At 42.0% G+C, this 23813-nt stretch overlaps 1 protein-coding gene and 1 pseudogene across 2 annotated transcripts in view; one reads left to right on the top strand and one right to left on the bottom strand.

Annotated features, from left to right (window-relative positions):
- GAB3 (GRB2 associated binding protein 3) overlaps positions 1-23813 on the bottom strand; it is an 89784-nt gene that overhangs the window by 4678 nt on the left and 61293 nt on the right. For both annotated transcript variants that reach the window (XM_032398749.1, XM_032398748.1), the window contains exons 5-9: positions 18435-18490; positions 17770-17989; positions 15404-15485; positions 14187-14289; positions 325-438 (exon numbers count right to left, since the gene is read on the bottom strand). In XM_032398749.1, coding sequence (XP_032254640.1) covers positions 325-438; positions 14187-14289; positions 15404-15485; positions 17770-17989; positions 18435-18490 — 575 coding nt within the window. The remainder of the gene's footprint in view (positions 1-324; positions 439-14186; positions 14290-15403; positions 15486-17769; positions 17990-18434; positions 18491-23813) is intronic.
- On the top strand, positions 8831-8977 carry LOC116628435 (annotated as a pseudogene).

The raw sequence follows: 23813 nt of genomic DNA, 5'->3' as shown, positions 1-23813 counted from the left end.
CTCCTTTCATCCTCACGACAGGCCTCGATGTCGATGCTATTATTTCTGGTCCCCACTTTACAGGTGAGAATACTATATAAAGGAGTCAAAACTGCCCAGCCTGGCATTTGAGGCTCTTTACTGAGGGGTTCCATTTCCAACTGAGAGCTCCCCAGAGTCTAACCAAACTACGCCGTTCCTTCTTCCCTAAGCAGACCCCTCCTACGCCGATACATATCGGTATATTTAAGATCTTCCAAAGAGAACATGCATGGTTGAGTCATCAGGAAAATCTAAACAGAAAAGGAATCTCCTGGGAATTCTCAGACACAAGGTACTTCCTACCTGCTGTATAGGGGCTGGTGATGCTGAATTGAAGTCCAGAGCTAAATAATCCAAGCTGAATTTCTTTGTCCATGTCAGAGCACCGCTGCTTAGGGAGTTGGCTGTTCTGTGATTCTAGAAACCAACATCACAGGACTCAGGTTAAGGATATCTGGCCGGGCTGCCCAAGGGAAGGAGGGCGAGTCACGTCTCCACTTGAGCATCGGCCATCAGATCACAACAGAGTGTGATGAGACCTGCACAGAGCAGCCTCCCTGTCTGAAATACAATATAGACAATTCAGCTTTCACACAAAGCTATACCTTTATTCACCACGGAAACAGTTGGCCAAAATCTCCCTCAAGAAGAAACTGTTTTAAGGATATGACAGGCCCAAGATACCTTAGAGACTAAATCCCCAAAAGATCAATCACATTTATTAAAGTTCTAGTAAAGTTGCCCCAGATGCACTCAGACACTTTATACAATGTGCACAGTGTAACGTGTGCGACACACACCGCTGGACTCCCCACTCAGCCTCAGAAGCACCTGTTGCCCTTCTACGACCTCCTTCTCTCCTCACCAGAGACTAAGCACTATATTGAATTTTGCCTTTACCACTCTTTTCAAATACGGTTTTGACAGTGTGTAAGTACCCTTAAATCACATACTTTAGTTTTGCCTGTTTTGAACTTTTATCTCCGACTTTACTATCACCAAACTATTTCTTTTTTTTTTTTAAGATTTTATTTATTTATTTGACAGAGAGACACAGCGAGAGAGGGAACACAAGCAGGGGGAGTGGGAGAGGGAGAAGCAGGCTTCCCGCGGAGCAGGGAGCCCGATGTGGGGCTCAATCCCAGGACCCTGGGATCATGACCTGAGCCGAAGGCAGACGCTTAACGACTGAGCCACCCAGGCGCCCCTATGATATTTTCTAAATGAAGAGTCGTTCCCACTTTTAATGTAATATTTTCCCGAGTGGCTTGTTTTTGTATTTTAAGGAATCCTTCCGATGCTGAGGTCGTAACTTGTTGCCCCATATTTTCTAAAATTATAAAGTTTTGCCCTTCACATTTAAGTAATAATGTAGCCTGAGCTGATTTTAACCTATGGTGGTGAAATAGGGATACAGGGACGCCTGGGTGGCTCAGTTGTTAAGCGTCTGCCTTCGGCTCAGGTCATGATCCCAGGGTCCTGGGATCGAGCCCCACATCGGGCTCCCTGCTCGGCGGGAAGCCTGCTTCTCCCTCTCCCACTTCCCCTGCTTGTGTTCCCTCTCTTGCTGTGTCTCTCTCTGTCAAATAAATAAATAAACTCTTTAAAAAAAAAAGAAAAGAAATAGAGATACAATCCATTCCTTTTTTGTTGTTTTTACCCCACATGGATAGCCATCCTTTCTCCTGTGATGCAACCTCTAGTCACATATTAAGTTCCCATATGTGAATAGATGTTGAGTTCTATCAAATACTTGTTCTGCATCTGAGATAATCACGTCATTTTTTCCTTTAGTATGTTAATGTCTTGACTGACTTAAAAGATTCTTTTAATTTATAGTTGTTATAGCTCATCTCTCAGAAAATATTAAGGAGTGCACTTGTTGCAATGAACACAGGGTATTGTAGGGAAGTTTGAATCGCTATATTGTACTCTGAAAAACCAATATAACACTATGTTAACTAACTGGAATTAAAGCTTAAAAAAAGGTAATAATAGATTTTTAAAAAACGTTTCCCCTTCTGGCACAGTTTTTGTTTCCTCTGATCTGTTTTGGTCTCTACCCTTCACGCCAGAGCTTTCCAGAAAGGTCTGATGAAATCATTGGCTGTCTGCTCATATTTAAGAGCCAGAGACCCTAAAGTTGACTGGAAGCTTTGAGTACATTGGTGGTACTTCTCAACTGCGGGGTTCACTTCAGGGGGATCCTACTGGATGGTTTTCTTGGGTAACCCTCAATGTCAGGACCTAGGTCTTCCTCGGGCTGCTCAAATAGCCCAGAGAACTATCTTCTGATCTCCAGGACTCAATTGGAAAGGTCTGATTGTCAACATTGTGGAAAAGAGGGGCTAGGGAAAAGGTTCGGGAATGGTTCTCATATCCATTAGGCATATTTACCTCATCACCTCGTGTTTAGTATAGTATTCTTGGTCATATGGGTCTAATGTCTCCCCCCACCAGTCCAGAGAACCCTTGTTTTACTCTCTCCAGAGACTACACTTCAACTTTTCTGTAGAGACGGGAAGTCATAGAGGTCCACCACCATGCAGTGAGGGAGGGGCATTTTGAGATTTACCTGCTGCTTAGGCGGACTTTGGACCACTACCTCTTCTTTTCCTTTCCCTTCAGCCCCACTTCCAGAACTATGTGCCATGGACAAGTCCTGAACCTTTTGGTATTCTGTAATATATTCTGCCTACCCCCCCCACCCCGGTGTATTTAGGTGTATTCCTGGGTCTGATAAGTCATTTACCACACATCCATCTGCTTTCCAGTTTCCAGTGTCACTGCTATTATCTTCTTCAATTTTCTACGCCCTTACGGGTTTATGCCTTTAACAAATCCCTTTACTGGCATTTTAGAGGCTGTTTTGGGATGGAGGGAAAACAGAAGCCTGTGGTCAATCTGCCATCTTTACGGAGATGTCCAAGAACAGAATCTGAAATGTTAAACCCACTTTGTATACCTGGGATAAGTTCAACTTGTTTGTGTATATTCTCAGCTTTTCATAGTGCTGGATTTATTTTGCTAAAATCTTCTTTAGGGCTTCTTTTCTAACAACTTTATCGAGCTGTAATTCCAGACCATACAACTCTCCCATTTAAAGTGGTGCTCAGCGTATGCCCATATTTGTGCAATCACTGTCTCAATTAATTATAGAATATTTTCATCACCCCAAAAAGAAATCCTGCACCCCTTGCTGTCACCCCCAGTCTCACCATCTCCCCAAGCTCTAGGCAACCACCACTAATCTATCTTCTGTCTCTAAAGACTTGTTATTCTAGCCATTCCATACAAATGCAATCATACAGTATGTGGTCTTCTGAGAGGACTGGCTTCCTCTCACTCAGCATACTGTTTCCGAGGTTCACAAATGTTGTTTCATTGCATGGCTGCATAGCATTCCACTGGGTGGCTATACCACATTTTATTTACCACGTCAACAGCTGATGAACATTTGGGCTATTTTCACTTTTTGGCTATTAAGAAAGTGCTGCTGGGGCGCCTGGGTGGCTCAGTCAGTTAAGCATCTGCCTTTGGCTCAGGTCATGATCCCGGGGTCCTGGGATCGAGCCCTGCGTCTGGCTCCCGGCTTGGCCGGGAGCCTGATTCGGGAGCCTGATTCTCCCTCTCCCTCTGCCTGCCCCTCCCCCTACTTGTGCTCACTCTCTCTCTGTCAAATAAATAAATAAAATCTTAAAACAACAACAACAACAACAAAGGATGGGGCACCTGGGTGGCTCAGTCGTTTAACTGTCTGACTCTTGATTTCGGCTCAGGTCATGATCTCAGGGTTCTGGCATTGAGCCCAGCATGGGGCTCCATGCTCAGTGGGGAGTCTGCTTCTCCCTCTGCTCCTCCCCCGCTCGTGCTCTCTCTCTCTCAAATAAATAAATAAATAAATAAATAAATCATTAAAACAAAGGACAGAAATGGTTGAAGAAATAGACATAATGAAATAAGAATTGAATGACTGTATTCAGGGAAAAAAGTGAAGAGAAAGATAAAATCAGTCTCAGAGATGAAGCCTAAGTCACAAGATTCCCAGGGAAAAAGAGATTCAACTGAAAATTTAATGAATGTCATTGAAGAAATGCCAGAAAACAGCTAAGAGAATAAAAAAGAAAAAGAATCACAGAAAAAAAATGGTTGAAATAGAAGACAGGCAAACAAGATGCAGTATACATATTTATTATTAGATTCCTCATAGAAGGAAAACCAAACAATGGTATAGTACTAATATTAAAAACTATAATCTGGGGCGCCTGGGTTGGCTCAGATGGTTAAGTGTCTGCCTTCGGCTCAGGTCATGATCCCAGGGTCCTGGGATCGAGCCCCGCATTGGGCTCCTGGCTCAGCGGGGAGCCTGCTTCTCCCTCTCCCTCTGCCTCTCCCCCTGCTCATGCTTTCTCTCTCTCTGTATCTCTGTGTCTCAAATGAATAAAAAAAAAAAAACTATAATCCAAGAAAAAGTCCACAGATAAAGTAACACCTGACGCTGCATATTGGAAGGGCCCACCAAGTACCTGGATTAACTGGATGGTCAATTTTACCCAAGATGGTAAATTCTATTACAACGGCTATATTGATAAAATGCCAGAACAAAAATAAATAAATTAGGGACGCCTGGGTGGCTTAATCGGTTAAGCGACTGCCTTTGGCTCAGTTCATGATCCCAGGGTCCTGGAATCGAGCCCCACGTTGAGCTCCCTGCTCGGCAGGGAGCCTGCTTCTCCCTCTCCCTCTGCCTGCCATTCCGCCTACTTGTGCTCGCTCTGTCAAATAAAAAAAAGTGCTGCTATGAACATTTGTGTGCAAAATTTGGTTGGACATATTCTTCTTTAGGATATTTTAATCTGTGTCAATGAGTAAAATTGGTCTATAATTTTGTACTTATGTTATCGCTATTTGTATCATGTTATTTTAGCCTTATAAAATAAGGTGGGTAATATTTCCTCTTTTTCCATTCCCTGGAGGCATTTGTATAAGATTGTAATGATCTCTTCCTTTTGGTAGAAAGTGTTTGTACAATTGTTTGGGCCTCATGATCCTTTGTAGTAGAATTTTCCCTACTGATTCAGTTTCTCTAGTAGTTATATAATCATTCAGGTTTTCTATTTCTACTTGAATGTGTTTTTGGATATTTTCTGATAATTTGCCTATTTTCACCAAAGTTGTCAAATTCACTGGCATGGAGTTCAAAATATTCTCTTATCATCAATCTCTGGCATATTTGCAATTATTACCTCCTTTACATTTTTAATATTGTTTATTTGTATCCATTGCTTTTTCTTGATTAGTTATGTTCAATTTTAGTCTTTATTTTTTTTTTAAAGATTTTATTTATTTGACAGAGAGAGCACAAGCAGGGGGAACAGCAGAGGGAGAAGCAGCCTCCCCACCGAGCAGGGAGCCTGACGCGGGACTCAATCCCAGGACCCTGGGATCACGACCTGAACCAAAGGCAGACGATTAATGGACTGAGCCATCCAGGCGCCCCTAATTTTAGTTTTTAAAGAGCCAATTAGGTCAGCGTTGATCCTCTCTAATTTTGTTATTTTGTTCATTTCTGTTCTTGTCTTTATTCATTTTCCTGGGGTTAATTTTTTTCAATTTATTATTATGAAAATGTCCTAATAATCAGCCAAAATAAAGAAAATATACTGTGAACACCCATATCCCCACCATTTACATTCTACCACTAACATATGACTACATTAAATTGCTCGTGAGTCTTCAGACTGAGGACTAGTATCTTTCATGCATCGTGAGAAACTCTGCCATTATCCCTTTACATATGGTTTCTCTATCTTTTTTATTATCTCCTTCTAGAACTCTGACTGGACAAATGTTTGATCTTCTCATACTATCTTCCATGTCTCAAATTTCTCTACGCTTTTATCTCCTTGTCCTGATTTACTAGTAACTTCTTCACAACGATCTTCCAGTTCACTAAATCCCTCTTTGGGTTTAATTTGCTCAACCCATCCATTGAGTTTCTAATTTCTTTTTTTTTTTTTTAAGATTTTATTTATTTATTGAGAGAGAGAGAATGAGCAGGGGGGAGGGGCAGAGGGAGAAGCAGGCTCCCCGCTGAGCAGGGAGCTGGATGCGGGGCTCAATCCCAGGACCCTGAAATCATGACCTGAGCCAAAGGCAGATGCTTAACAGACTGAGCCACCTAGGCGCCCCCACTGAGTTTCTAATTTCATCCCAATTTTTATTTCTAGAAGTTCTAAATGGTCTTTTCTAATCTGCCTGGTCATTTTTTTAAAAAGATTTTATTTATTTGACAGACAGAGAGGCGGCGAGAGAGAGAACACAAACAGGAGGAGCGGGAGAGGGAGAAGCAGGCTCCCTGCTGAGCAGGGAGCCCAACATGGGACCCCGGGATCATGACCTGAGCCGAAGGCAGACGCTTCACCGAGTCGAGCCACCCAGGCACCCCTGGTCATTTTTTAATAGTATCTTGTTAGTCCAACTTTCAACTTATCTTATTTCTTTAAATATATCAAACATAACTATTTTATTTTCAAAATCCAATTATTTCCAATAATGGCTTACTGCTGTATTTGATTCTATTGTTTGTAATTTGTATCAATTCTCAGGATTTGTAATTCCTTGACATTTTTGGTCCCAGAGATTCCCCTTCCTTTCTTGTCAGGTGAGTTTTGTTTTACAAAAATATATTCTCTATCATTTTAAGATATTTGATGTGGTGGTCTGTGATTTTCATGGTAGCTTGCCTACTGAAGCTCCCCATCAAATTAAAAAAAAATAGAACAAATGTAGTTCCACTTCCTTTTGTTTAAGATTGGGTTTTTAAGTAATCTTTACACCTTACATGGGGTTCGAACTCACAACCCCGAGATCAAGAGCTGCATGTTCCACCAACTGAGCCAGCCAGGCGCCCCAATGTAGTTCTACTTCTAATGTTGGATTAAATAGTCTTGACCACCCTTCCTGCAAAGAACAATATTTCATTTTTGGTAGAATTTGGTGAATTGTTTCTAAAGGACCAAAATAGCCACAGAAACCTGGAGGAAGATAAACAAAGCAGGAGGACTTATTTTCCTCGATACCGAGACTTACCAAGCTACAGTAACTAGCATAGTGTGGTACTGTCCAAAGATAGACACGTAGACCACTGGAACAGATTTGAGAGCCCAGAAAAAGACCCATACACACACGGATACTTGATTTCTGGCAAAGATAGCACTGCAGGATAGTGGCAAATTACAGTAACTTTAAATAAATGGTGACAGATCAATTAGAGAAACATATTAAGGGAAAATGAAACTTGACTCCTACCTCAAATCATACACAGAAGTTAATTCCAGGTGCATTGCAGACCTAACCGGGAAAGGTACAACTATAAAGCTTCTGGCAAATAACCAAAATTCACCCAAGATTACATAGATCATGTTAATGGTCCTGCAACTATTAAAGAAATTGAAGTCACCCACATGGTTTCACTGATAAATTTACCAAAAAACTTAAAGAATAAATAACACTAATTCTACACAATCTATTCCAGAAAATAGAAGAGAACACTTCCTGAGGATTCCAACATTACCTTGATAACAAAACAAGGCAAAGACACTATGAAAAACCTGCAGATCAATATCCATCGTGACCATGGATACAGAATACTCAACAAAATGTTAGCAAATCAAATCCAGCAATAGATAAAAAGAATACTACACCATGACCAAATGGGATTTATTCAGTGAATACAAGACTGATTCAATATTCAAAAATAAACCAGTGTAGTCCACAATATTTACAGTCTAAAGAAGAAAATTAATGATCATATCAATAAATGCAGAAAAGCATTTGATAAAATCCAGCATCCATTCATGATAAAAAAAAAAAAACTCTCAGAAAACTAATAAAAGGGAACTTTCTTACCCTGATAAAGAATCACTATAAAATACCCACAGCTAACGTACTCAATAGTGAAAGACTGAATGATTTCCCCCTGAAATGGAGACAAAGAGATTCATCTCACCACATGTATTCAACATTGTACTAAAAGTGTCAGGCTGGTGATAAAGCAAGTAAAAGAATGAAGGAGCATACAGATTGAAAAGGAAGGAATAAAACACTGTATTTACAGATGAGATGATCATGTAAACAGAAAACCCCAGGGAATCTAAAGAAAATAAACCTCCCATATTTAATAAGGGAATTTAGCAAGGTCACAGGACATGAGGCGAACACACAAAAAACAATCATATTTGTATATACTGTCAATGGACAACTGAAAGCTGAAATTACAAAAATGCCATTTACAATAGCTCCAAAAGGTGAAATACACAGGTAGAAATCTAATAAAACATGATAACATCTATATGTTGAAATTATAAAATCCTGAGGAAAGAAATAAAGAAAATCTGAATCAATGCAGACATGCCATATTCATGAATTAGAAGATTCAGCATAGTAAAGATGTCAATTCTCCTCAAATTTATTCACACTTGATCTTAGCCAAAAGGCCGAGAAGCGATTCTCCTCAAATTTATTCATAGATTTAATACAATTCCAATCAAAATCACATCAGGTTATTTTGTTAGATAATGACAAGCTTATTTCCAAAACTGGAAAGGCAAAGGGGGCAGAATTAACAAAAAAAATTTTTAAACAAGAATGAGATTGGAGAAAATATGCTTCCCATTTTAAGATTTACTCTAAAGCTTCAGTAATCAAGACTGTGGTATAGACAAAATGATAGACACATAGATTCATGGATCAGAATATAAAGACTACAAAAATATGCCCAAATGATGTTTTACATAATTTGAGGAGAATCGCTTCTCGGCCTTTTGGCTAAGATCAAGTGTGAATAAATTTGAGGAGAATTGACATCTTTACTATGCTGAATCTTCTAATTCATGAATATGGCATGTCTGCATTGATTCAGATTTTCTTTATTTCTTTCCTCAGTGCAAAAGTGCAAAGGCAAGTCAATGAAGAAAAGATTGTCCTGTCAATAAATGATACAGGAACATTTTGGACAATCATATGTAAAATATCATCCTCTGGGGCGCCTGGGTGGCTCAGTCGTTAAGCGTCTGCCTTCGGCTCAGGTCGTGATCCCAGGGTCCTGGGATCGAGCCCCACATCGGGCTCCCTGCACCGTGGGGAAGCCTGCTTCTCCCTCTCCCACTCCCCCTGCTTGTGTTCCCTCTCTTGCTATGTCTCTCTCTGTCAAATAAATAAATAAAATCTTTAAAAAAAAAAATCATCCTCAACACCATCTCATACCTTATATAAAAAGTAACTCAAAATGGATTACAGACCTTACATAAAACCTAAAAACATGATACTTTTAGAAGAAAACATGAGAAAATCCCAATGACCTAGTAGGGTTAGGCAAATAGTTCTTCGACATGATAACAATCCGTCAATGAAAAAAGTCCATATATATATATATATATATATATATAAAGAAGAAAGTCAATAAATTGGGCTTAATCAACAGGCAGTCATGTCTCCGCCACCGGCTGTAGCAACATTTTCCTAGCTGTGTCTCCTGAGGCAAGGGAAATAAAAACAAAAATAAACTACTGGGACTACATCAAAATAAAAGGCTTCTGCACAGGGAAGGAAACTATCAAAAGGTTAAAAGGCAACCTACAGAATGGGAGAAGGTATTTGCAAAATATATAAAGAACTTCTTATACAACCCAACACCCAAAAAAACAAACGATCCAATTAAAAAATGCGGCAGAAGACATAACAGACATTTTTCCAAAGAAGGCATCCAGATGGCTAACACACACACGAAAAGATGCTCAACATCACTCATCATCAGGGAGATGCAAATCAAAACTACAATGAGGTATCACCTCACACCTGTCAGAATGGTTAAAATCAGTAACACAAGATAGGGACGCCTGGCTGCCTCAGTCAGTAGAGCATGTGACTCTTGATCTCAGGGTTGTAAGTTCAAGCCCCACATTGGGTGTAGAGATTACAAAACAAACAAACAAAAAAACAAAACAAACCCACAAGAAACAACAGGTGTTGACGAGGATGTAGAGAAAAAGGAACCCTCTTGCACTGTTGGTGGGAATGCAAACTGGTGCAGCCACTCTGGAAAACAGTATGGAGGGTCCTCAAATAGTTAAACATAGAACTACCCTATGATCCAGTAATTGCACGACTGGGTATTTCCCCAGAAAATACAAAAACACGAATTCAAAGGGATACATGCACCCCAACATTGATAGCAGCATTATCAACAATAGCCAAATTATGGAAGCAGCCCAAGTGTCCATTGACTGATGAATGGATAAAGAAGATGTGGTGTGTACACACACACACACACACAGGAATATTATTTGGCCATAAAAAAGAATGAAACCTTGCCATTTGCAACAACATGGATGGAGCTAGAGAGTATAATGCTAAGCAAAATAAGTCAGTCAGAGAAAGACAAATAGTATATAATTTCACTCATATGTGGAATTTAAGAAACAAAACATACGAACAAAGGGAAAAAAAAAGAAAGAGAGGCAAAACAGGAAACAGACTCTTAACTATAGAGAACACACCGATGGTTACCAGCGGGGAGGTGGGTGGGGTGAAGGGTTAAACAGATGATGGGGATTAAGGAGGGCACTTGTGATGACCAGTGGGTGTTGTATGGAAATGTTGAATCACTATATTGTACATCTGAAACTAATATAACACTGTATGTTAACTATACTGGAATAAAAATAAAAACAAATAAATAAATTTGGCTTAATTAAATTTAAAACCTTTGCTTGCAAAAGACAGAAGAGAATGAAAAGGCAAGCTCCAGACTCAAAAGAAAATTTTTGCAAGTCACATATCCATCAGGTAACTTGTACACAGAATAGATAAAGAGCTCTCAAAACCCAAAGTAAGAAAACAAACAACCCAATTAAAACTTGGGCAAAAGGATCCAACCGATAGATACTCCACCAAAGAAGATACATAAATGCTGAATAAGCACACAAAAATGAGTCTGACGTCATTTGCCATGAGGGAAATATATGTTAAAACTACAATGAGATACCTCTACCTACATGTTAGAATGTCTAAATTAAAAAAACCAAAAAACTGCAGGACCAAGCATGCTCCAGTGGAGCAACTAAAACTCTCATAAATAGTTGATGGGTGTGCAAAATCGTACAGCCATTATGGAAAAGGTTTTGGAGTATCTTGTAAAGTTACACATACAATTGATGACCCAGTTAAACATAGTTGATAATCCAGCAATCTCACTTCTGGGTATTTACCCTAGACGAGGATTTTTCAACAGTGGCATTATTGACTTTTGGAGTCCGATAATTCTTTGTTGTGGGGAGTTGTCCTATGCATTATAGGACATATAGCATCATCCCTGAACTCTTCCTGCTAAAATGCTAGCACCACAATCCTCTGTGTCAACCAAAATGGTTGTGGCAACCAAAAATGTCTCTAGACATTGCCAAATGTCCCTTATGGGGCTAAGTCATCCCCCATTTCTGCTCTAGAGAAATGAAAACTTAGATAATGCAAACTTATGCCCACACAAAATCTGTTAAAGGCCCTCAAGATCAGGAACAAGACAAGGCGGCCCACTTCTACAATTGCTATTCAACAAAGTATTGGAAGTAGTTTAATGGGTACAGAGTTTCTGTTTGGGATGATGGAAAAGTTGTGGAAACACATAGTGATGATGGTTGCACAACATTGTGAACATAGCTTAATGCCACTGAATTGTACATCTAAAAATGGTTAAAATGGTACATTTTATGTTCTGTATATTCCACTTTAGTAAAAGATATCAAAAAAACCAAAATCTGTAAAAGAACGTTGCTGGGGCACCCGGCTGCCTCAGTCGGCAGAGCATGCGACTCTTGGTCTCGGGGTTGTGAGTTCGAGCCCCACATTGGGCATGGAGCTTACTTAAGACAAAAATTGTATAATGTTAGTAACAATTCTATTCATAAATGCCAAAAAACTTGAAACAATCCAAATGTCCTTCAGTGGGTAAGTAGATAAACTGTGGCACATCCATACACTTGAATAGTACTCGACAATAAAACAGAACTGCTGACATGTGTTATGACTTGGGTGAATCTCAAAGACATTATACTGAGTGAAAGAAACCAGTCTCAAAAGATGGCATACTCTATGATTCCATTTATGTGGCATTCCTGAAAAGACACAACCATAGCGACGAAGAATAGATCAGTGGTTGCCAGGGATTAGGGTCGTGGGAGGGTGTGACTATGAAGACGTAGCACGAAGGAGTACCTCGAAGTTGTTCAGTGTGCTGATTGTGGTGGTGGTTACGTGAATCCACGTATATGTTAAAATTCATAGAACCGCACACCAAGAGAAAGTCAGTTTCACTGTAAGATAATCTAAAAACTAAAAAGTATTATAATGCCATAATAAAACATTTAATGTGAGATTGAGGGTTTAGAATTCTACCATAAAAGTCTTACAAAACTATTGAAATTATAGAATGTGAAAGTCCTGTAAAAAAGAGATCACATAAGTTAAAATTTTCATTCTTCTAAATTTTCTATAATTTCACGAACATTGAAAGAAACTAAAAAATGATACATAACTTTAATAAAGCAAAACTTGTATTTCAGCCCCTGGCCTAAATTTTTACATTCAGATCAGACCCTGTTCTCAGAGAGAAAAAAAGTTAACATATACGATTATGTGCAAAATCAAAATCAAACCCTATGAGTCATGTAGGCTTGTTACGTGGAACAAGTGAAATGATGTAACTCAAAGTCATTTGAAATTATTATATTACTACAGTTGAAGAGACATACAATTGAATGAGATGGGATAGGCTTTAGATAGGCTTTAAACACACCTATATGGTGCTTTCCCCACAGCTACCTGCCTTCAGCCAGTATTCTGGGCTCTTAATCTACCGTGTCATATGGCCTAATAATGCCCAGACAGTCATTAACTAATGATTATAAACTTAGGCAAGAAATCAATCCATAACTGTGCTGTTAATTAAATACTGGGCTTTCTCATAACCTCAAAGATCAGGGATGAACTGCTAGTATCTGGAATGACTCTGCATTTGCTTCTATTAGGTTAGAGATTCACTTCCCTTTTCTGTTCTCTGGAGACAGAGCACAGCTGGTCAGTATCCTTTATAAGAGTGTTTTCTTCTAGAAGTTTCCCAAGGGCCATTACTAAGTGTGAAAAACATCGGGAAGACCACAGCAGATTTGTATATGAGTCACCTTCCATCTGCATATGGTTAAGTGAACTTACAGCACAATTTTTATCAAATAGAAAGGTAAAATGAAGCATTTAATTACTGTTTCACTGGAGATGACCGTGTTTAGATTTTCACTTGCCTACTAACCTCACGCATAGGAGGGCCACAACTGTCTTTTCAAAAGTACATATAGTCACAGTGCCTTGAATAGCAGTCTTCTATGATCTCTTTTCAAAACTTCATCGGTCAAACACAGATTCTCTCTGGAGTTCCCTACATTAAGTTCCAGAACAGGCTCGGTCCTGGCTAACGTGCTTCATAATTCCCAGAGGTGCTAAAAATCCCTCTGTCTTCAAAAACCCATGCTGCCAATAGAATCCAAGGTAAAGAGAACGGAAGGAACAACACAGGGCAGGAAGGGGAGATTAATTACTTAATTAAAGGATAGAGATGTCACGTCCCTATCTGCTCAGATCTACAGAAAGACCCTATAGCCCGAGTCTCCAGAGACTAAGACACATTCACAGCCCAGGACACTGTACTCCCTCCCACTGGGATTCAAGTGACTCATCCTTCAGGTGGTTTGGCAGAAAGGAACACAGGGTATGTGAGTTTGCTCTGCACATCCAAGGAGCTACAAAGTCATTGAGATCAAACAGGATATCACAGCCTTGGTGAAAAGAATGCCCGACATTTCCATTCTCCCATTACACGTGCCTCAACCCTGGGTGCTCTTGCAATAGCACAGCCTCAAAATGCTAGGAGGAGCTGGATATTGCAGGAAAGAAAACCAGCTTCAAATCGATTTGTTCCCAGTAACCTGGTATCACATTCAAGTGACTGTTTTCAGATTGCAGGGGGCTTTCTCAAGTTCATGTTTTCTTTATAATGAACTCTTAAGAATATACATTGGGGTGAAGCATATGAAGAGTGTGAAACAGAGGATTACCATTTGGATGTAGCTTTCTTCCTCTTCTCTGGAAACAGAATTGGCAAAAAATCTTGCAGAATTAATACCGTTTCTTTCTGGAGACAGAAATCTGGTTCGATTGCTGAGAACAAAAATATAGATGAGGTCAAAGCAATGTCTTACAGCTGCTCTGAAAGCCAGCCAGGAACTGACATGGTCCCCATGGGCTTTTCAGCCCTCCCCTTCCAGATACAATTTCCTTCTGGCCAAAGCGATTCCTGAAGCAGTAGAGACTGCCCAGCTTCTGTCCCATTCTGGGGCGAATGGCTCCCAATTCTCAAGGGTTACTTTTTTCCAGACCCTCCATGTGTTAGAGCTCACAAGCTTTCTAGAAACAGACCAAGGCATCATATCATTTAGAAAAAAAAAAAAAACACAAACAAAAACAAAACGCTCCTTTGGGGCTCTCTTGTTTCCCCTCAAAGTTTACTGGCAAAAGTAATGAGGTGTGACCATTCCTCTGATGGGATGAGAACAAGACTGCAAATCAATTTTCACCCTACTCCTGAGTCAGAAGCACAGACTGCATCTCTCTGCAGTCATGACTGGAAATAGAGCTCTTTGCAGGGGTGTGCTTTGCAAAGTAACTGTATCCTGTGGCCTAGAGAGAGAACCAGGAAACTACTGGGCCAGGCCCACGACTCTGAAAATACAACCGCTAAAAGATGAGATGAGAGAGTGCAGACACATTTGGGGTTTGTCTGCCAGGTCCACGCACCATCCCTCTTTCTCTGAGAAGTCCCTCCTCCTACTCGTTCACAAGGCTGGGCTTCTGGAAGCCGTACTACTGGCCCTGCCCCCGGGCCACAGGTGACTCCACTCAGGCTGGGGCAGGCCAACTCCCTCTCCCAGGAAATGTGAGTTGGGGTCAAAAAAGAGCCTATCTCTGCTGGTACTGGAATTATAGCATGTAAATAAGCTCAGGATCTACGGTCCTGTGAAGAGAGAAGCAGACGTGAGAGGTGGAGAGTTCTTTGGGTTCCCAACAGCTCGTTCCTAACTCCAGCATCCTGGGACATCCAGTTATATTCCTTCCTTTGTGATCTACAAAATATTTCTGGCTCATGATAACAAACCCCATCTCTCCTTTGACTTAAGCTAGATCAAGTGGGCTTCAGCTACATTTAATCAGAGTCTTAACTAAAACCGGGAGTGCCTGTGCTGGATGAGGTCCCTTTGAGCAATCAAAGACATACCAAGGTACAGTGCAGGTCCTGGTTAGAGACGCATGTTCCCGGATGGTGGAGAGGTTTCTCAGGTCCAGGGGAGGTGGCCGTGCTACAAGATAATACACGATATCCAGTACAGTAAGTTCTCAGGAGTTAAAGGCCAGAATCGAAAGACATGCATGGTTCTACTAGGTGTTGGGAGGCACAGTGTGAGCGAAACAGATGAAAGTCTCTGACCGTATGTAATCCCAACACCCACCTTACACTCGGCATGTCCAAAATGGAAATTCTACCTTTCTTACTACAGGCAGAGATGATCACCCAGGTTCTAGTCTTCCCCTCTTCCAGTTCATTGTCTACCTGATAGTCTTTCTACCTAGAACATTCTTCCCCATCTCTCTGCCTGGTTAGTCATCTTCAGATCTCAGCTCAATGTCTCCTGCCTAGGAAGGCCTTCTTTGACCTCCAGACAAGATCAGGCCCCACATCATGGGCTCTCATGAGTTCTTGTATTTACCCTTCATAGAGCTCCTTGCAGTTTGTAATGATATATTCATCTGTGATTATCTGATTTGGGTCTAGACTGTGCTCTGGGAGGACAGGGATTTTTTGGCTCATGTGTTGCAGTAGCCTTGGCATGTGGAGAAGCTCTTGGCACCGGACCCTTACTCCACCTCAGTCGTCCACCTTGTTGAGTTGGTGATGCATGTATCCCTCTACCAGGGCCTTGACCAGGTTCCTTTTGTTTCCCCCACTAGACTACATGGTAGAGACTATTTAAGTCCCCTCCATAGCATCAGAGCCTCAGTTTCCCAGGAACCTCTGAGCTGGGCGAGGTACTGAGCTGGAAAGGACATGTGAGTCACATAGTCCCTGGGGAGAAGGTCTCTCCTGGTGGCATGACACCCTGGCATCGGTCTCACCGACCAGCCAACTTGCGGCTACTCCCCCTGCCCTCTCCCTGTTGGGCCCCAGGGTCCACCCCTGTCAGAACCTGTCCTCTTGGCCCAGGTGTCCATCTTCACAGCCACCCAGTGAATCCCCAGCCCTGAGTCCATCCAACGTGTTCATGCCTCGGATTGCCAGGTCCCACAGAGCTGCACTGGCCATACATGGCTATCTAAATTGATATTTCTTAACATTAAATAAAATTTAAAATTCAGTCTTGGGGATGAAAGGTATAGCATGGGGAATATAGTCAAAAAAATTCAGTTCTTCAGTTGTACTAGCCACGTTTCAAGTGTTCAACAGCCACATTTCTATCATCACAGAAAGTTCTGTTGGATAACACTGCTACAGAAAATTAATTGAGCAAAATAAATAGCGACCTCAAAGTTACATGTCCCTGTGAAATTACTCCTGACCAGAATGAATGATTGTTTCCTCTGAAACTCCGAAGACAGCGTTTGTTCTCTTATTCGGTACTGACTGGATCATTTTTCTTCCTCCAGCTGGTTCTTACCGATCTTCCTCCCCCTCCCACTGAAGAACCTGCTTCCTCATCTTTACCTCCCACCCAGTGCCTAGCACAGCGGCATACCCACAGCAAACGTGCTGTAGATGTGATCTGACTCGAACTGAAGGAGGGGAGACTAGAACGACCAGGCATGAGTAGGGGCCTTGGTTACCAATTTGGGGCAAGGCCGCCTGAAGCAGTAGTTTTTCCAAAGAGCGAACAGAGGTGGGAACCAACCAGAGATCACAATCATTGTACCAAATAGTTCCTAGTAATCACACACACCTACTGGGCAGGTGGCAATGGGCAAGAATGAAGTTAGCAAGTTACTTTGACCTGCTTTTCTTTCCCTCTTCTCCTTTCTCCCTCTCTGTCCATGCTGTTTGCAGACCAGAGAAGCTGCCTGGGAACAAGGCAGAAGCTTCGAGGAGCTCTGGGCCTATAGGATCCAGACTGCTCATTGCCCCCAGACACCTCTGCTGATGGGCATGTGCAAGGCAGTGAGTGAGAAATTGCATGTGACCAGGTCTGGCATTCAGGAATTCCTGTCAAAAGTCATTCTTGGCTACCTCACTGTGATTATATTCAAGTCTGTTTAAACAAAGAGATGCCAGGCGGGTTTCATCACCATCGCTTAGTTCTGGGCCTTTGTTAGGGAAGCAGCTGAAGGTGAGCCCTCTGGAATGAACTTGGCTTTGCAGGCTGTATTTGCAGGACCACAGTGCCTTAAGTCCTATGCCTCCTTTTCTCAGTCTGGGGTGGCAAGCTTTCCCAGCCCTTCCCATGCAGTCTCGGCCATTGCTCCTTACACTTCCCAGCCCTCGGAGGTGGTTCCTCTAGTGCTTTCTTCCCAGAGTGTCAGGAAGGAAACTTTTTCACATGGCCTCTAGGACCCGTACCCCCTCTCCTGCATGGCGCGCCTGGTCAAGTGGCTTACGTTTCCTCTGAGGCTTGAGATTTCTGTTCACTGGCGGAGGCTCCAGGTCCACAGGCAGCTCAGGCAGCGGGCTTGAGATGCTTCCTGGGCTCATTGGGATGTAGTCGTCATGGCTGCAGCGGGCTCCAAGACCAGAGACGGCCGCCTGGGGGCCCATGGGCACGTAGCCGTCTTCGGCCCCGCCTGAAGCCGTAGGGGACATGGGGGAGAACCTGCACGGCTGCAAGAAAACAGAACGGTCATGCAAATGGCTGCACACGGGGCTTTGGTTGCAAATTATCCAAGAATAACCTCGAACTTCCTTAGGAAAGTCCAGTAAGCTTCCAACTCCAGCTCTGCTTCTGTACCTATTGCATGAGGTGAGTGAGACTCTCCTGAAGGTGATGCTAGAAGACAGTGGGTTAGGACTGTCTGCAGAGGCTCTACATATACTGTGATGCCTGAAGTCCCGCCCCGAGCCAGACAAGGGTCTGAACCATTAGAACTGGCAGGGTCCTCACAGAACACTCAGTCCAGTAGTTCCCAGACAAGTGCAAGCCTTAGGGGAGACTGAAAGGGTCCTCAGAGACTCAGTGCTGAGTCTCAAAAGACCTAAAGGGAACATATGTTGGTCAGGCTATTTTTGGTCAAATTGAGGCTTAAAGGAACTCAAGTGCCAAACTTACCAAATTTAAACTAAGCCGCTTGTCTCGGTGTCTTAATGATTGGCCTTCTACATCAGCTGTAAGAAACAAGCCAGGGTGGTGAGAAACGCAAGACGGTATCAGTTGAAACTAGGTTCCAAGTCCCTATGGACCTCAAGTCCCTATGGCCCTATGCTCAGCTCTGGAGAGGAAGAGAAGCATAACACAGTTTCTATACGCAAGGCTTGCTATTACGTCTAGTTGGGCAGTCAGAGCACATTCACCAACAGATGGAAATCAGACCAGATTTGGAAGTTTCTGTATCATGGCTTCAGTTCTCTTAATGAATTAGGAGGACATATAGCAAAGAGTTAACAAATGCCTGTTGCATTTATTATATGAATTTTCTGAGCATAGAGATGATAGAGACAGAGAGGGAGGTTTGAAGAGAGAAGGTGTACAAGATCCCTTGTGATAAGCAGACAAGGGGCAGCACCACAGAGCATCACTGAGGGTGAACTGGAGACCTGTGATCATGATTTTCTGCAGCAATAGCCAGCCACTCAGGTACAGGCATGGAGAAAGAGGAAAGTTGGGTTAATCCAGGACTAGAAACTTCTCAGATGGATGTGACAAACAGTGTGACATAAACATTTAGAATAATTGTTGAACTGAAAGAAGACATGTCCAGAAAGCAGAGCAGTAAGATAAATGGGCCTAGACTCAAATGAGATATGATTTTTGGGAATCAGCAGCTTAGAGATGGCAGTCAAAACCATAAGAGTAGATGAGTCTAGCTAAGTTGCAAGTGTTGAGAGCAGTTTAACTACAAAACCCTACAGAATCCCAATATTCAAAGAGCAGGAAGATGAGCAACCACAGAATAATGTTAGAAAAGTCCAGTGCTCTCAGCAAGTGGGTACCAGGGAAGTGTTCCTCAAGGACTTGGAGATATGAAAAGTCAGGTTGCCTTGGAAAAATATACTGAAGAGTAAACATCATCTTTTTTCAGGGAGGGGGGCAGAGGGAGAGGGACAGAGAGAATCTTAGGCTCCACGTCCAGCATGTGAGCCCAACGCAGGGCTCGATCTTATAACCCTGAGATCATGACCTGAGCTGAAACCAAGAATCGGATTTGGTTTCTGATTGGTTTCTGAGCCACCCAGGTGCCCCAAGAGTCAACATCATCTTAAAGTGAGAGAATAATTCCCAGCTCAGAAAGATGTAATGGGAGATTGTGCATTATAAACAGATCTTCCTCAACTTCCTTTATCGGTGATGTCCTGATAAAGCCACCCTAAATTGAAAATATTCTAAATAAAAAATGTGTTTACTACATCTAACCTACCAAACATTACAGTTTAGCCTAGCCTGCCTTAAACGTGCTCAGAACACTAACATTCACCTACAGTTGGGCAAAATCAGCTAAGACACAAGCCTACTTCATTTTATTTTTATTTTATTTTCCTGCCTGGGAAAGATCCAAATTCAAAACTCTAAGTACAGTTTCTTTTTTTTTTTTTTTTTTTTTTTAAGATTTTATTTATTTGACAGAGAGAGACGCAGCGAGAGAGGGAACACAAGCAAGTGGAGTGGGAGAGGAAGAAGCAGGCTTCCTGCGGAGCAGGGAGCCCGATGCGGGGCTCGATCCCAGGACCCTGGGATCATGACCTGAGCCGAAGGCAGCCGCCCAACCGACTGAGCCACCCAGGCGCCCCAAAACTCTAAGTACAGTTTCTATGGAATGCACATTGCCTTTGCACTATCATAAAGTAAAAACATCCTAAATTGGGGGCGCCTGCATGGCTCAGTTGGTTGAGTGTCCGACTCTTGATTTCAGCTCCGGTCATGATCTCAGGGTCCTGGGATCAAGCCCCACGTTGCCCACCCCTGCCCCGCTCAGTGGGGAGTCTGCTTGTCGCTCTCTTCCTCTGCAGTGCCCGCCCCCCACCCCCGCTCGTGCACACATGCGCACTTTTTCTCTCTCTTTCAAATAAATAAATAAATCTTTTTTTTTTTTTTTTTTTTTTAAATCCTAAATCGAACCATCATAAGTCAGGGACCATCTGTATACATACACACATATTTTTATTTCTTTATATATTCCTTTTTAACACAAATGGTGGCATATTATACTCCCAATTCTGCAACTTGATTTTTTCACTTAATATCTTGGAGATCAGGGCAGAGAAACACAATCAAGAATTTCTTCATTCTTTTATTCACTGGTATTGTGTTTCATTCTACAGATGGATCATAATTTGAGTATTCCTCTAATATTAGGTATCAATTTTATTTCTAACACTTTGCTTTAAAACAAATGATAGGCGGCACCTGGGTAGCTCAGTCAGTTAAGCGTCTGCCTTCGGCTCAGGTCATGATCCCGGGGTCCTGGGATTGAGCCCTGTGTCCGGCGGGAGCCTGATTTGGGAGCCTGATTCTCCCTCTCCCTCTGCTTGCCCCTCCCCCTACTTGTGCTCACTCTCTCTCTGTCAAATAAATAAATAAAATCTTAAAACAACAACAACAACAACAACAACAACAACAACAAAAAAGGATAGGGGCACCTGGGTGGCTCAGTCGTTTAACTGTCTGACTCTTGATTTTGGCTCAGGTCATGATCTCAGGGTTCTGGCATTGAGCCCAGCATGGGGCTCCATGCTTAGTGGGGAGTCTGCTTCTCCCTCTGCTCCTCCCCCGCTCGTGCTCTCTCTCTCTCAAATAAATAAATAAATAATCATTAAAACAAAGGACAGAAATGGTTGAAGAAATAGACATAATGAAATAAGAATTGAATGACTGTACTCAGGGAAAAAAGTGAAGAGAAAGATAAAACCAGTCTCAGAGATGAAGCCTAAGTCACAAGATTCCCAGGGAAAAAGATTCAACTGAAAATTCAATAAATGCCATTGAAGAAATGCCAGAAAACAGCTAAGAGAATAAAAAAGAAAAAGAATCACAGAAAAAAAATGGTTGAAATAGAAGACAGGCAAACAAGATGCAGTATACATATTTATTATTAGATTCCTCATAGAAGGAAAACCAAACAATGGTATAGTTACTAATATTAAAAACTATAATCCAAGAAAAAGTCCACAGATAAAGTAACACCTGACGCTACATATTGAAAGGGCCCACCAAGTACCTGGATTAACTGGATGGTCAATTTTACCTAAGATGGTAAATTCTATTACAACGGCTATATTGATAAAATGCCAGAATAAAAATAAATAAATTAGGGACGCCTGGGTGGCTCAGTCGGTTAAGTGACTGCCTTTGGCTCAGTTCATGATCCCGGGGTCCTGGGATCGAGCCCCACGTTGGGCTCCCTGCTCGGCGGGGAGCCTGCTTCTCCCTCTCCCTCTGCTGCTGCCCCTGCTTGTGCTCTTTCTCTCTCGCTATCTCTCTAACAAATAAATAAAATCTTTTTTTTTAAAGATTTTATTTATTTATTTGACAGAGAGAGACACAGCGAGAGAGGGAACACAAGCAGGGGGAGTGGGAGAGGGAGAAGCAGGCTTCCCGTGGAGCAGGGAGCCCGATGCGGGGCTCGATCCCAGGACCCTGGGACCATGACCTGAGCCAAAGGCAGACGCTTAACGACTGAGCCACCCAGGCGCCCCACAAATAAATAAAATCTTTTAAAAAATTAATTAATTAATTAAATACCCAGTTCAAAGCTAGAGAAAGAACAACACAGAAAACCAAAAGACATTACAAAATAAAGATAAAAGAAAACAATAGAGTGTAGAGAAAGAGTAGACTTAATTTTAAAAAACAAAATCTTTGGGGTGCCTGGCTGGTTCAGTCGGTGGAGCTTGTGACTCTTGATCTCAGGTCTGTGAGTTCAAGCCCCACGTTAGGTGCAGAGATTACTTAAAAATAAAATCTTAAGGGCGCCTGGGTGGCTCAGTTGGTTAAGCGACTGCCTTCGGCTCAGGTCATGATCCTGGAGTCCTGGGATCGAGTCCCACATCGGGCTCCCTGCTCAGCAGGGAGTCTGCTTCTCCCTCTGACCCTCCTCCCTCTCATGCTCTCTGTCTCTCATTCTCTCTCTCACAAATAAATAAAATCTTAAAAAAAAAAAATCTTAAAAAAAAAAAATCAAAATCTTTGTTTTCTGCAGAAAAAAATAACCAAAAGGCAACCGACTAGTCAATCTAATCAATAAGGGGGGCGGGGGTAAGCACAAATATCCAAATAAGAACTGAAAAGGATCAAGTTATCACTGAAGCACAGGAAATTAAAAGAAACACAGAGACAATTCTGTACCAATTTCTATACAATTTTAAAATCTAAATGAAATGGATAATTTCCTAGGAAAATAAAGTATACCAAAAGTGACCCAAATAGGAATAGAAACCTTGGGGCACCTGGGTGGCTCAGTCGTGAAGTGTCTGCCTTCCACTCAGGTCATGATCCCAGGGTCCTGGGATGGAGCCCCGCATCGGGCTCCCTGCTCGGCGGGAAGCCTGCTTCTCCCTCTCCCACTCCCCCTGCTTGTGTTCCCTCTCTCGCTGTCTCTCTGTCAAATAAATAAATAGAATCTTAAAAAAAAAAAAAAAGGAATAGAAATCTTACACATATAAAGTACCACAGAATAGAAAAAATCACCATGGTGCTATCTCCCCAAAGCACCAGGACCACATGATTTCCACAGAGAATTTTACCAACCTTTCAAAGACCAGTGCTACACAAATTGTTCCAAAGCATAGAAAAATAAAAACATATTTCTAATTCTTTTTATGAAGTATAACTTTGGTAGCTCAACCTGATCAAGATAAAGCAAATCAGAAAACTACAGATTAATATCACTTGTGATTATCAATGTAAAAATCCTATATAAACTATCAGCAAACAGAGGAAGGGAGGACTATTAAATTGGTTGAAGAAAGAGCTCAGCAAAGCCATGCCCCAAAAAGCAATGATAAAACGGTACATAACTATAAAAAAACAACTATTTTGGGACTCTTCAAATTTACCGAAAGCATACAACAAATTGAAAAGCATTTATTCAAGAAAAACTCCTGGATACCAGATAAGAACAGTGTGAGTCTGTGGCATTTGAGCTTGGGGAGCTCCCAACCCCCTCATGAAGACCAACAGCTCTGCTGTCCAAGGGGACTCATTTGATTTGGATCAAGCATATAAACACCCCACCCTCTAGGTGTTATCAAAAGCAGTGGCGACCAGTGACAATCATGGTGAGCAGCAAACAAGTGGACCAGCCAGAAACACAGCAAGATGATCTAGGCAATGAGTCAAGCAAAGCGTACCTTGATGAAATCCCACACTCCCTTGGCAGGTCTGGGAAGCTGTGTGGACGCACGAGGTACACTCATTTAGAAGAGGTCAAAGAGGTAGGTAGCTACATGAGGCCTTGCCCACATAGAAAGTAAGAGCTGGGACAGACTTGTAAAC

Source organism: Phoca vitulina, unplaced genomic scaffold, assembly GCF_004348235.1.
Source record: "Phoca vitulina isolate PV1807 unplaced genomic scaffold, GSC_HSeal_1.0 scaffold119, whole genome shotgun sequence".
NCBI classification, from domain to species: Eukaryota; Metazoa; Chordata; class Mammalia; order Carnivora; family Phocidae; genus Phoca; species Phoca vitulina.
The sequence above is the reverse complement of the archived record's forward strand: the minus strand, read 5'-3'. Positions and strand labels throughout refer to the sequence as shown.